The following is a 14,718-nucleotide window of genomic DNA, read 5'->3' on the forward strand; positions in this document are numbered from 1 at the left end:
CCAAACCCCTTTTTTTTTTTTTTTTTGTACCAGGGATTAAGCCTATGGGTACTTAACTACTGAGCCACATCCACCGCCCTTTTTACTTTTTTTTTTTTTTGTACCAGGGATTGAACTCAGGGGCACTCATCCACTGAGCCACATCTCCAGCCCTTTTTTTGTGTCTAGAGACAGGGTCTCACTGAGTGGCTTAGGGCCTTGCTTCCTGAGCCATTGGGATTATAGACATGTGCCACCACACAAAGCTTATTTTCACTTTTTTTTGAGACAGGGTCTCACTAAGTTGCTGAGGCTGGCTTTGAACTCAAGATCCTCCTGCCTCACCCTCCCAAGCTGCTGGGATTACGGGAGTGTGCCACCCTGTCTGGGCCCACAGTAGTTTTTAAAGGAAACCAGTTCCTGAAGCGCATTCTGGTCCAATTACATCAGAATATCTGAGGAAGGAGCCAGGCACTGGTATCTTTTAAAGGTCCTCAAGTGGGACTGGGGTTGTGGCTGAGGGGTAGAGCACTGACTAGCATGTATGAAGCACCAGGTTCGATCCTCAGCACCACATAAAAATATATACATATATAAATCGAAGTTAAAAAAGTCCTCAAGGGGATTCTCATATGCAGCCAGGATTGAGTACCACTAAGAATCCCTTCTAAAAAAGTGCCCAAAGGGAGGCAGTAAGTTCCTTTTTGCCTCCCAAGATAGACCATTTTTCATTCTAAAAAAACATTTCCTTACGAGGAGGCAACATACATTTCTATTATTTCTATCACAGATCCCTGCTCTGCTTTCAGGTAATAAGATGAAAGCCTTTTCTCCATGGCCTTGTGAAATGCCCCCGTCTGCAAGGCAGGGTACCTACTTCTTTCAATTTGCTTCCATGACATGATTTGAATTCCTCTTCTCCTCATCTGGTCAGTGGCTTTTCCTAAGTGTGCTGCTGAGGATGCTCAAAAACTGCATTTCAGGGGAGACCCTATCAGCTTGGGACAGAACCAGATCAGTAGTAATAATCTTCATTGAAGACAGTTCATATCTAGAATTCAACTAAAGATGGAGTTATTTTTGTTGCAGGGGCATTGCTCACTGATTCAGCAAATGCAACTGTGTTTCTGTTAGTGCAGTGAAAAGTCCTGGCAGTACTTGTGCTTTTGATTTTAATATGCACATACAGAACTTTACAATCAATTCCCTCTTTGATTCAACAATACTTATTGAGCTAAGCACTTAGCACACAGAGGCAAACAAAACAGACTTGTTCTTAATCCTATTGGGGTTTAAAATCTAGCATGGAAGAAAATAGAAACTAATTACAGATGAGGTTTTCAAGTCATTTCAGCTACCTGAGCTCTCAAAACTCATCATTTCCTGTGTCATTGTCCTTTCACCAGGGGATAACATGTTTCTATCTGAACCTCTTGAGAGTAGCTCCCTGTGTGACCACACAACCCAGTTTGGTCTACACACACCCTTTTCCTCTTCTTGGTAATGCAGATTACATTATCAGTTTCATTTTGGGCAGCCTGCCTCTCTTCTTAGGCTGTCACATCCCAAGGAACATGCCTATAAATTTCTACAAACTTTGTGAAATCTATCTTTCTGCAGTCAAGAAACAGGACAGACGACTCAGTCTTCCGTGCTTCCTTCCTTTCTCCCTTCCTTCTGCTCTTCTCCCTCCACTGCCCTAAGCTTGGGAGACAGGCTCCCATTAGGGCTTACAGGAACTTCCTCTTCACCAGCCAGTTCCTCTTCCTTAGAGTCAACTCCCTCCCTGCTTTATAAGATTTTAAACACGAATGTTAACCCTCTACCAAAGTGGTTTCTTCTTGATCAAAAGAAAGACTACAATCTTCCAACTATTTTTCTTTTGAGCATAATGTCAAATCAAGAAATTAATGATCATGATTAAAATCCAATCTGTATTATTGTCTTCAGGGTTTGAATGCACACTCCTGCAAAAAGTTGAATGAGGGCAGGGTCCCTGTCTTGCCTTCATTTTCCAAACAGTACTTAGCTAAGTGTAAAACAGTTACTAAAATGAGATTAATCAAAAGATTTTTTTTAAAGCTAACTGTGTATGTGTGTGTGTGTGTGATGCTAGGGATGAAACTCAGGAACTCCCACATGCTAGGCAAGCACTCTACCACTGAGATATATCCCCAGCTTCAAACCTCACTTTTAATTGAATACTTGTTATGTGCCAGGATGAACTTCATCATATGTATTTTTCATTTTTACAAATGCAAGAAAAGATTATTTGCCCTTGATCACAGAGTGAGTTAGGTCTGAGTTTGAAAACCCTGCTCTGAATGTCTTTATATTACCCCTGATAACAGGCAGCTGTGGAGAAACAGGGCAGTCACCTTGAGAAAGGAATGGGATGAGACTTTTTGGAACCTGCTCCTTATGTCTTCCAGCACTTTATAACAGGGTCTCAGACTGAGTTCTTCATAGCAGTCAAATGTCAGAAAACATCCAGTAACAAGTAGAACATTCTCCACTGCCACAAACATGCTACCTATTTTTTTTTTTAATCTTTCTGTGGTACTAGGGATTGAACGTGGGCCTTCATGAAAGTTAAGCAAGTGCTTGGTCACTGAGCTACATCTCAACCCTTTTTAAGTTTTATTTGGAGACAAGATCTCACTCAGTTTCCCAGGCTGGTCTCGAACTTGGCATCCTCCTGCCTCAGCCTCCCAGGTAGCTGAGATTATAGGCATGGGCCATCACATACTATGTCTCATAAGGTTCTAGCAACAGTCTCAAATTATGTAACCCAGGGCATATTTAAACTTCAGTCAGTTACTTTCAAAATCTTGGACCATGCATTCTGTTTCCCATCTACATTATCCCTCTTGTGCTTGCAGTTCAAAAGGGCTAAAGGTTGCTGGCAGCTGACTTGGTTTGGTTTGGCTACTTTGTTCTCTTGATCAGTGTTATGTGAGTTTATGTAAGGAGACAGGTGCTGGCTTTTTTGGTCTGTTATGTTAACTGCATGTTCCTCTAGGCTTATGATGTTAATATTCCTACCTTGGTCTTGGGTTGAGAAGGTAGAAATTTAGGATCCTCTATTCCTGCCATCGCATGAGAGATCATTACCGTTTACCATCACACACCATGTGGCACTATGTGTCAAAATGATGAATGCCACATCTGAGAGGAAGGGCCAAGGCAGGAAGCAGTTCTGAAGCTGGGCAGGGCCTACAGTGGGCCCAGTTTACTCATGGCTGTAACCACATTTAGAGAAATTGATGTTCATCTTTGAGCATCAACATGATCTGTCATCTCCCTTGACCTCCACCCCTATTCCCATAACAGTCTCCCTAAGAAAGGATGTTCTTATTTTCATTTTAATATAATAAATGAAACAAACTCTGAGAAAAATGAGAAAGCTGTAGGGAAGTTTCGAGCAGGACGCTCCATGAGATCCTACGTTTGCTGACTGTTTTGTGAGACAGCAATACTATAGATATATGGTGTAGATGCATTGTGTAGATAGCTAAATGGTTCAAAGGTAGGAAAATAGTAACATTTCTCACAATATCTGAAAAGAAATAATTTATTACTTATGCTTTGAGTTAAAGTTACTGTCATTAAAATAGCAAATGAACCACAAGAATGGGAAGTTAGACTTGATGTATGTATAATATCAAAATACTTACTGTCATGGATAATTAAAAAGAACAAATAAAAAATGTTCAGAGTAAAAAAGGATAAAATAGCGAATGACTCAATGTTTGGTATTCTCTTGTAGGAAAAAAATCTGAAGACATAGGAACTACACACAAGGAACATGTCATTTAGCACCCGTTTTTGATCCCCACAGAAGACAAGAAGAAGTCACATCCTAACAATGACAACTACTTCAGTCGGCAGCTGGTCTTGCTCCTCCCACGGAACAAGCTCTATAACTAATTACAGTGACCAAGTGCCACAAAATGTGTCAAGAGCACCAAACGTTACAAGCTGTTCCATGGATGAAAACTTACTATCCACTGTGTTAACAACATTCTATTCTGTGATCTTCGTTGTGGGATTGATTGGAAACATAATCGCCCTCTATGTGTTTCTCGGCATCCATCGCAAGAGAAATTCCATTCAAATTTACCTACTTAATGTCGCCATTGCAGACCTTCTGCTCATCTTCTGCCTCCCTTTCCGAATAATGTATCACATTAACCAAAACAAATGGACACTAGGTGTGGTTTTTTGCAAGGTTGTGGGAACACTATTTTATATGAATATGTACATTAGTATTATTTTGCTTGGATTCATCAGTTTGGATCGCTACATAAAAATTAATCGGTCTCTACAACAACGCAGGGCAATAACAACCAGACAAAGTATTTATGTTTGCTGTATAGTGTGGATAGTTGCTCTTGCTGGATTTTTAACTATGATTGTTTTAACACTTAAGAAGGGAGGGCACAATTCCACAATGTGTTTCCATTATAGAGATAGGCACAATGCTAAAGGAGAGGCCATTTTTAACTTTGTTCTTGTGATAATGTTCTGGCTCATTTTCCTACTAATAATCCTTTCGTATATTAAGATTGGTAAGAATCTATTGAGGATTTCTAAAAGGAGGTCCAAATTTCCCAATTCGGGTAAATATGCCACCACAGCCCGGAATTCCTTTATTGTACTGATCATTTTTACTCTCTGTTTTGTTCCCTATCATGCTTTTCGATTCATCTACATTTCTTCCCAGATCAATGTATCATCTTGCTATTGGAAGGAGATCGTTCACAAAACCAATGAGATCATGCTTGTTCTGTCGTCTTTCAATAGCTGCTTGGATCCAGTCATGTATTTCCTGATGTCCAGTAATATTCGCAAAATAATGTGTCACCTTCTTTTTAGACGATTTCAAGGGGAAGCAAGCAGAAGTGAAAGCACTTCAGAATTTAAGCCAGGATACTCCCTGCATGAGACATCTGTGGCAGCTAAGATAATGTAGAGCTCTAAAAGTACTTGAGGTGAACATACTGGAAAGATTGATAACGATCCAGCCTCTTAATTCCATGAAAATCTAAAAACATATGAAACAAAGCCCTTGCATTTAGAAGACTCAAGCCTTCTCAAATCTCTGTTTGCATTTGTGATATTTCACTTGCTTACTTGTAAAATGTCTCAAGGCAAAGGGAAATTTATACACTGTATGTAAAATTCTCTCAAAATACACTGTTAAGCTAACATTCTTAACAATGGATTATAAAGTTATATGAAACTCATGGCTTTAACAATGGAATTACTAAAACAAATAGCATAGTTTCTCAAGTCATTAAAGTAGTTACTAAAATGAAGCACCTGATACTAATTTAAATTTTGTTTCCAAATAAGTTAAGTGATTTTAGGATTGACTGAAAATGTCAGAAAGTATATGCTTGTGTATCATTATAAAAGCTTATATAATTTGCTTCTATATTCATTTTGCCTAAAGTTCTATTAACAGATGAAATGATAATAAAATTCTAATAAAAATGAGATCACCCACTATCTATCACTGCTTAGAACAAAATGGAAAGAATTCAGATGCCAGAAAGTAAAAATTAAACAGATAAGTGATGAATTTAATAGCCTAGCAAAAGGATTTGAAACTGTACCTTGGGCTGGGGCTGGTTCTCAGTGGAAGAATGCTTGCCTACCATGTGTGAGGCACTGGGTTCAATCCTCAGCACCACATAGAAATAAATAAAATAAAGGTATTGTGTCCACCTAAAACTAAAAATATATATTTTTTAAAAACTGCACCTTACTTAAAACAGATTTATAAATGATTCAGCCATCTCAGTCACACTTTGGTTGGATCAAATCAAAGATGTGCATACATCCAGCAAGTTCACCACAAGGTATGTGTCTTCCAGAATCACTCAAATTCGTATGCAAGACACATGTAGTGATGCTCAGTGCACTAAGTACTCTTTATAATATTAAAAAAACGGGAGGGCTAGGAATATAGCTCAGTTGGTAGAGTGCTTGCCTCACATACAAAAGACCCTGGGTTCAATCCCCAGAACCCCCCCCACACAAAAACAAACAAACAAACAAACAAACAAAAAAACTGGAAACAAGTATGTATGAAGAAAGGTATGAAGAAGCAAACTGTGGTTCATTACCAACATGGAGAACCATATAGAACCTCAATGCCATGAACTATATCCACATGTATCAACATGGAGAAATCTCAAAAATAATATTGAGTGAGAAAAAAAAACATACAAAATTGCAAAAGGGTATGTATCACATGATTATTTATGTAAGGTACAAAATTAAAGATTCAAGATAATAAAAGAAACCCTAGAGATTTGTATTAAAAGAAGTAAGCCATATGTGGCAGTAAATGCCTGTGATCCCAGCTACTGGGGAGGCTGAGGCAGGAGGATCATAAGTTTAAGGTCAGCCTCAGCAACTTAAGAGCTTAGTATATTACTTGGCACATAGGAAATCAATATATTTTTATTGAATAATTGAATGAATGAAGGGATGAAAGGATGGGTAGATGAATGAAGAAGACATGGAGAAAGGGAAGGAAAGGGTGTTTAAAAAAAAAGCAGCAAAAACTGGGTATTCCTTAGCTTTTTTCCTAGTCAATCTACATGGGTATAGCTACATAGAATATTATATAATTTCTACCCGGGGAGGTGTCATTAGGCAAAACTCCTCGACAGTTTGTCCAGCATTTGTCAAGGTCTTTGGCTACCCACCAAGCCAAAGTGTCATTGAATCAATAGGTAAAAGTGTGTTAATGATAAATTCTAAGGGTACATTTGTAAGTTTCTGTCACAGAATATGAAATTTTTGTTAGATTACTTCTTAAAACTCAAGTTAAGCCACTGGCTGGGAAATCAGAGTTTAAGAACATGGAGGCTTTTTGTAGAGCTGAATTTATTTTAATGAGATTTGGCTTTTGTTCAGTGAGTGAGTATCCAGTTAACCTTATTTCAGTAAAGTGCACAACTTGTTGAAGAGAGAATAGGCCATAGCAAAAAAATATACTTAAAAACAAGCTACATTTGCAGATAAAAATTAAAATCTGCAGAAAAATTAGTGGCCCAGAAAAAAAGTAATTAAATTATTTTAAGTATTTTGGCCTTACAATGTTAACAAATGCCATCTAAATGAAATTCAGCACTTCCGTTTATATGATTTTGGAAACTTTGATCTTCCCTCATGTCCTTGAAATTAAAAATTCACTTTACATTACTGGTAAACATTTTGTATCCTTAACATGTCTCTATTCAAAACACACAATTTGAATGGTTAAATTATATTATAAATTATTATCAGTTCTAAGGAACATTAAAATATAAATACATTCAGTTCTAGAAGCTATCTCATTATTAAGTGAGATGATCATACTAATCCCTAAGCCCTACACAATGGCATTCTTTTTTTAATGATTTTTTTTAAAAAATACTTTTTAGGGCTGGGGATGTGGCTCAAGCGGTAGCGCGTTCGCCTGGCATGCGTGCGGCCTGGGTTCGATCTTCAGCACCACATACAAAGATGTTGTGTCCGCCGAAAACTAAAAAATAAATATTAACAAAGTCTTTAAAAAAATACTTTTTAGTTGTTGATGGACTTTTATTTTATTTATTTGTATGTGGTGGTGAGAATCGAACCCAGTGCCTCACACATGCAAGACAAATGCTCTTCCACTGAGCCAGAACCTCAGCCCTGACAGTGGCATTCTTTTTTTTTAATATTTATTTTTTAGTTGTAGTTGGACACAATACCTTTATTTATTTATTTTTATGTGGCGCGGAGTATTGAACCCAAGGTCTTTCACGTGCTAGGTGAGCACTCTACCATTAGGCCACAACCCCAGCCCCCACACTGGCATTCTTAAAATTTTTTTAATAAAGCTTACTGAGTTAATTCTTGCTATATTATTATTTTCAATAAAATAAATTTTGATGAAAGTCCATCTGTCTGTAACCTTATAATGGGTTGTTTACTGATAGAACTGGATCCTGATAATATTTCTAAGGTTTTAGAAAAATATGCTACTGACTCACCAAATATAGGGCTATTTATTGCATAAAATCTTTCTATTTCTTACTGAACATTGGTGTATGTAAGTAGGAAACACTGTTCTTACCTCCCCCAACCCAAGGTTCACTGCTAAAAGCATACCGAAAAGGGAAATTCAGAAATATATACATACTTTCACCTTGCAAAAGACCTTCAAAACAAGTTTCTAAATAACATCTCACATATGCAAAACCAAACAAGGGCAAGATGCACCACCTGCCTACCAGAGTGAGACCTCAATACTGAGTACTGAGACCTCAATGCTGAGTACTGCTGTTAGTTTTGGAATGTCTTCTGTGTGGAGCCAGGTTTGAGGGAGGTTGACTTTCCCCCATCCTATTGGTAGAAAAAGACAGTTCTCTTCCAGTACAGAAGGTTTTCTTTCTTTCTTTTTTCTTTTGATACCAGGCATTTAATTCAGACGTGTTTAATCCCTGAGCCACATTCCCAGCCCTTTTTTTGTCTAGAGACAGGGTCTTGCTAAATTGCTTAGGGCCTCACTAAGTTGCTAAGACTGGCTCTGAACTCACGGTTCTCCTGCCTTAGGCTCCTGAGCCACTGGGATTACAGGCGTGTACCACCATACTCAGCTCAAGGTTTTATTTTCAACTTTTAAAAATGGATTAGTCCTGCTGATATAAAAATAGAACTGATATAATTGCAACTATTTGAACTTTGGCATTATTGAAAATTATTCATAAGAGAAAAACAACATGAAATAGAGTTCTCTGAACAAGCAACCTGGATGCTGCAGAAACATGTTAATGAGCTAATTAATTTTTAGGTATTTGAAGTACTTGTTGAGCATCCCTAATCTGAAAAGCTGAAATCCCAAATGTTTCCAAATCTGAAACTTTTTTTTTTGTCAATGCTGGGGATAGAAACTAGGATCTGGCACATGCTAGCCAAGTGCTCTACCACTGGGCTACGCCCCAGCTCTGAAACCCTGAAACATTTTTAAGTTTCAGATTTTGGATTTTCAGGTTAGGGATGCTCAAATGGTAAAGTCTCTGCAGATATTCCTGAATCAGAAAAACACTTCTATGATCCAAAACACTTCTTGTCCAAACATCCCAGATAAGGAATATTTAACCTGTGTAATGGAAACTTACTTTACCAGATATTAAAATATATTCTTATCCTTCAATAAGAAAAACATTGAAGAGCAGATGAAAAGATAAACTAATCAGTGGGATAGAGTACACATCTCTTTGTAGACCCTAGATAACATATGAGAAGAGTATATGACATATTAATAGCTCTCAAAAGAGTCAGGACAGGAACAAATCAGAGGGAGACCTAAGATTCTGTTAGTCAAGATGTGCTAGAATATTACAAAGCTTCTTAGGTAACTGATATATTTTCTTCCCTTAGAGAGAATCACCACAAATAAAGGAAACATTACAAAAAGCACCAGGAAGGAAAGGATAGATTAATCAATAGTGCTATACCTTCTTAAACTAAAAAGCTAACTTATTGCCTCACCTTGTATCACACCAAAAAATATAAGTAGATGTAAAATTGAAATGTAAATAATGAGATCACTAAAATATTAAAAAACATAGGTGACTAACTCATCTGTGGGTGGGAAAGAATTTTCTATTAATTAAAAAAAGAAATAAATCTGGGTGTGGTGGCCTGTAATCCCAGTGAATCAGGAGGCTGAGGCAGGAGGATCACAAGCTAGAGGCCAGCCTCAGCAATTAAGTGAGGCTCCATCTCAAACTCAAAATTAAAAAGGTCTGGAGAGGTAGCTCAGTGGTAAAGCACCCTGGGGTTCTAACCCCAGCACAGCCCCCTTGGGGGAAAAAAAAAAAACAAAACAGAAATAGGTATAGGGAAAAATCCATAGATTTGAATGAACAAAAATTTAGATTCTTTTTTTTTTTTTGGTTTATACAAGAGTTTATAGAGAAAAAAAATCCACCCACTAGCTCCCATGCTGAGGATTACAACCAGGTCCCTGCTGCCAAGTTCTGTGTTTAGGTAAAGCATGAGAAAATCTTCCATTTTTTTTAAAGTCACAAATGGGTTTCTTTCTTTTTTTTTAATTGGTTATTCAAAACATTACAAAACTCTAGACATATCATATTTCATACATTCAATTCAAGTGGGTTATGAACTCCCATTTTTACCCCAAATACAGATTGCAAAATCACATCGATTACACATCCACATTTTTACATAATGCCATATCAGTAACTGTTGTATTCTGCTACCTTTCCTATCCTCTACTATCCCCCCTCCCCTCCCCTCCCATCTTCTTTCTCTACCCCATCTGTTGAAAAAAATTTAGATTCTTCTTTGTCAAAAACTGTAAACCAAGGGCTGGGCTATAGATCAGTGGTAGAGCGCTTGCCTAGCATGTGTGAGGCACTGGGTTCGATCCATAGCACCATGTAAAAATAAATAAAATCAAGGCATTCTGTTCATCTGTAACTACAAAAGCGAAAGCATAAAGCAGGAGAAATATTCTCAACAGATATGATATTCACTGGAGAGCCTTTTGTGTCAGGTACCCACAAACACCATAAACTTTAAAGAAGCTTATATTTTGTCTGGAAGAAAGCATTTGTAACTCCAGATATAATCCGAATTACATCAACTCAGATGAAAGAGAAACTATGGCACACTCTCAGGTTGGATGGCTGGCGCAGTGTCATTTGTCATGGCTACATGGCTCAGTTGAATGGCTGCCGGCAGCACCTCAGCTCAGTCTGGAATTACAGAGGAAGACTTGGCAAGCTGGTTGGGTGGTTCTAACAGTGGGTTGAGAAGTGAGAGGAGGTACAGATTTGTACTAAACCTCCATTTTGCCTCTTATTTTCCTCCTTCAAGTTCACATGCAATAGAATGAGAAGCCAAGTAAAAGCTGCCAGACACAGTGGCAAATGCCTGTAATCCCAGCATCTTGGGAGGCTGAGGCAGGAGGATCTTGAGTTCAAAGGCAGACTAGCAATTTAGCGAGGCCCTAAGCAACTCAGTGAGACCTTGTCTCTAAATAAAATATAAAAAAGGGCTGGGGGTGTGGCTCAGTGGTTAAGTGCCCCTTGGGGTTCTCCCCAGTACAAAAAAAAAGCTTATTTATATGCTTTTTACTGTGCTGGGTGCTTTACATGCATTATCACCATTTAGTCTCCATTCCATTGGGGTATAAGCAGTAACTATATTTTCCATATGAAGGGATGCAAGTTGGTAAGCTTCCATTTCATAGTCACTGTCTCTGCTAAGAAAATGTTTTCCATTTTTTTTTTCATTTTATCCATGCACTGTAGTGACTGCTGAGATGTCTTTTGCTTTACAAATCCTAAGATGCCATGAACATCTATTTGGGGCCAAAGTTCTGCTGATCATTCATCAAAATTGTCTGATATCAAAACACCAAACTCCTTAAGACTGGTTTTCCAGCTATCATACATTTGTACATTCTGAAAGCTCTCTCTGAAACAGGGATAATGATCCAGAACAGACTCGTACAGGTGGAATTGAAGAAAAAAAAATGAAATTGAATCTGAGCATGTTACCCTAATTGATTGTGCTTCTAGCCCATGAAATGCATAAGACGAGCTTTGGAAAAGTTTTTTAATTATGGTTTAGATACAGGTGTGCACAGAATCTCTTTTTGCTTTAATAAGCCATGCAAATTATTTCAGGAGCAACAGTTAATTGTTAGTTATAATCTGGCCTGGTAATTTCACATATAAAATTTTTGTTTTGTTTAGTAATGAAACACTTTAGAATACATAAAAAGAAGAAAAAATACAACGTAATATGCAGGTAAGCACTCATCATCCAAATTGGACAGGTGTTAATATTTTGGCCTTACTTAAAAGTTCTCTCACCAGCCACTTGGGAGGTTGAGGCAGGAGGATTGCAAGAGGCCAGCCTCAGCAACTAAGGGAGTCTCTCAGCAACTTAATGAGACTCTATCTCAAACTAAAAAGGCTGGGCTGTGGATCAGTAGGTAAAGCATCTGTGGGGTCAATCCCCAGTTTAAAATTTTTTTTTTCTCACACCCATATGTGCAATCCAAAAAGTTAGATATCCTAAAGCTCACTTCATACCAACCCGCAAGTCTATTTCCTAAAGTTAGCACATATCATTTGGATATACATTGTTGTACTTTTACAACATATATGTGCATAACAATATGCATTTTTTTGTTTCAAAAGTTCACACAAATGGTGTCTTAGTATTATAGCCCTTTGTAACTTTTTTCACTCAAATTATGCTTATCTAGTTGATAACAAGGAAGTTTTATTCATTTATTTTCACTGATACAGTACTTCACTGTAGGAAAAAACAATAGTTCATTTCTCCACTTCCCCTGACAATGGGCACTTAGGTGGTTTCCACTTGGTCCACTATTAGAAACCACAATTGAGCAAAGTCTTTTGTATGCCTTGCACCCATGCGTGAAGGTTGTCTATAGTTGATAGAAGTAGGAGTGCTTGGTTGTAAGGGTCTGTCTGCTTGTCTTGGTTTTGACAAATCACTTTCCAAAGTGATTTTACCATTTATATACCCATCGTGCCACTAGGCAGACATGAGTTCCGATTTACCCACATCCTCACTAACACTTGGTTTTTATCACATTTACTAAATTTCCTCAATTTGATAGGTGTGAAATGGTATCTCATTGTGGTTTTTACTGGCACATCCCTCATTACCAGTGCTAGGGAGCATCATCTCATGTTATTTTTTGCTTACGTAGGTTTCTTCTTGGGTGAATGATCTATTCATATCTAAACCTTTTCTCCTCCCTTTTATCCTGAGTTGCTTGCCTTTTTTCCTTCTAAAAAATTGTGAATGGCATAATTTGGTGTGAACATACTTTATATACAGAGTTATGAAAAATTGTGCTGTGAATGGATAATTATGAATGTAATGCATTCCATCATTGTCTTGTATGTAAGAAATAAAAAAAAAAGAAAAAAAAAGAAAGAAAAAAACTCCAGTTTGGAAAAAAAAATTGTGAAGGGCTGGGGTTGTGGCTCAGTCAGTGGTAGAGCACTTGCCTTGCATACATGAGGCACCGGGTTCGATCCTCAGCACCACATAAAAATAAATAAATAAAATAAAGATATTGTGTCCCTCTACAACTAAAAATATTCAAAAAATTGTTGAAGGGCTGGAGTTGTAGCTCAGTGGTGGAGCGCTTGCCTAGCATGCGTGAGGCACTGGGTTTGATCCTCAGCCCCACATAAAAATAAATAAGTAAAATAAAGGTTTAAAAATTGTCAAAGTCATTCTTTATATATTCTGGAGCACAATCCTTTCTTATTTATATGGGCTACAAATAAGTTCTAATGTGCTTGCCTTTTATTTTGTATATGGTTTATTTTGCTCAAAAGCAAAGTAAAATATTTTTCTAATCAATAAATCTAGATTAAACACTGGCCCTTTGATATACACCCCTTAAGGACTAAGCTAAAGAATTTGTAGATAAAATTATAATTCAACAGGTTGGTATTTCAGTTACAAATAATACAGAGGCATCAAATTAGGTGATCTCTGAAATCATGAAAATAGAAATGTTTTCTGGATACTAAACTATAGACCCCCAAAACCTGAATACAGATATATAGAAGAATTTTAAAGAGATAGAAAGTCTCTTAGACCAGATGACCTGATTAAATGTATCAGCATATCTAAGGAAAGAATTAACCATTCACTAGGGGGTGAAGTAAAATTAGAAAAAAACAAGTTTCCAGGAAAATGTAGGTATTGCCCATTCAAATGCAGTCCAGGGGATTAGTCTTGGCCAATGGATGTGGAATACTTCCGATTTTACTGGTAAGGGCAGGACAAGAATTTTGGTGAGTCTGAACCTGATAGGTTTTATTAGCCCAGTAACATCATTAAATAATGAGTCAAGAGGCAGTATAGCAGGTTAAAAGGGTGGGTGACACAGTCAGACTGCCTGAGTTCAATTTTTGGTTCCACCAATTACTATGTAATCTCGGATCAGTTCTATTTCCCCTACTGAAAGGGTTGTTAGGAAGACCAAATCAGTTTTAAAAAACTGCACCAAGCAAGTAAGAAACATCCAGTGTTATCCAAATACCCAAATGCCAAGGGAAAGATAGGGGAAATACACAAAATGGAATGGGTAGAAGCTGAGAGTAAACATCAGAACTAGAGATATACAGTGGGAATCAATTTGGATCCAATGAATGGAGGATGTATAACTCAAAAGGGGTAACTTAGCCTTAGCTTTCATTCATTATAGCAAAGTCCTGGACAAGAGAGGTAGCAGATCCATTCCATTTTATGCTAGTCAGAACCATACTCTGAAATTTGAGCAAGTAAAAGAAAATGGGGGTGCCTAGTGAGATGGCAGAATAAGATATGCTAAAACATAACCAATCCTTGGCTTTGTTTTGCCTAATCAGGGTGGTTCAACTGGTTACCACATTGCATTGTGAAATAGGGACAAGCACCTTCCTTAGAAACCTGGCTCAGCTGGGCGCGGTGGCGCACACCTGTAATCCTAGTGGCTCCAGAGGCTGAGGTAGGAGCATCATGAGTTCAAAGCCAGCCTCAGCAATCTAGCAAGGCTCCAAGCAGTTCAGTGAGACCCTGTCTCAAAACAAAAAAATAAAAAGGGCTGGGGTGCAAATGCAGCTCAGGGGTTAAGTGCCCTTGGTTCAATTCCTGGTACCAAAAAAAAAAAAAAAAAAAAAA

General features: G+C 37.7%; 2 protein-coding genes across 13 annotated transcripts in view; one reads left to right on the forward strand and one right to left on the reverse strand.

Moving 5' to 3' along the window:
- Gpr34 (G protein-coupled receptor 34) overlaps positions 1 to 5,481 on the forward strand; it is a 7,962-nt gene extending 2,481 nt beyond the window's left edge. For 2 of the 4 annotated variants that reach the window (XM_048796319.1, XM_015488117.2), the window contains one exon: positions 3,749 to 5,481. In XM_048796319.1, the coding sequence (XP_048652276.1) occupies positions 3,848 to 4,954 (1,107 nt within the window). In that variant the 5' untranslated portion in view covers positions 3,749 to 3,847 and the 3' untranslated portion in view covers positions 4,955 to 5,481. Of the gene's footprint in view, positions 1 to 271; positions 470 to 3,748 lie in introns of all 4 variants that reach the window. The other 2 variants (XM_048796317.1, XM_048796318.1) reach the window with 2 other exon arrangements.
- Cask (calcium/calmodulin dependent serine protein kinase) overlaps positions 1 to 14,718 on the reverse strand; it is a 224,306-nt gene that overhangs the window by 145,841 nt on the left and 63,747 nt on the right. The window lies entirely within an intron of this gene.

This window comes from Marmota marmota, unplaced genomic scaffold, assembly GCF_001458135.2.
Source record: "Marmota marmota marmota unplaced genomic scaffold, marMar, whole genome shotgun sequence".
In the NCBI taxonomy this organism is placed as follows: Eukaryota; Metazoa; Chordata; class Mammalia; order Rodentia; family Sciuridae; genus Marmota; species Marmota marmota.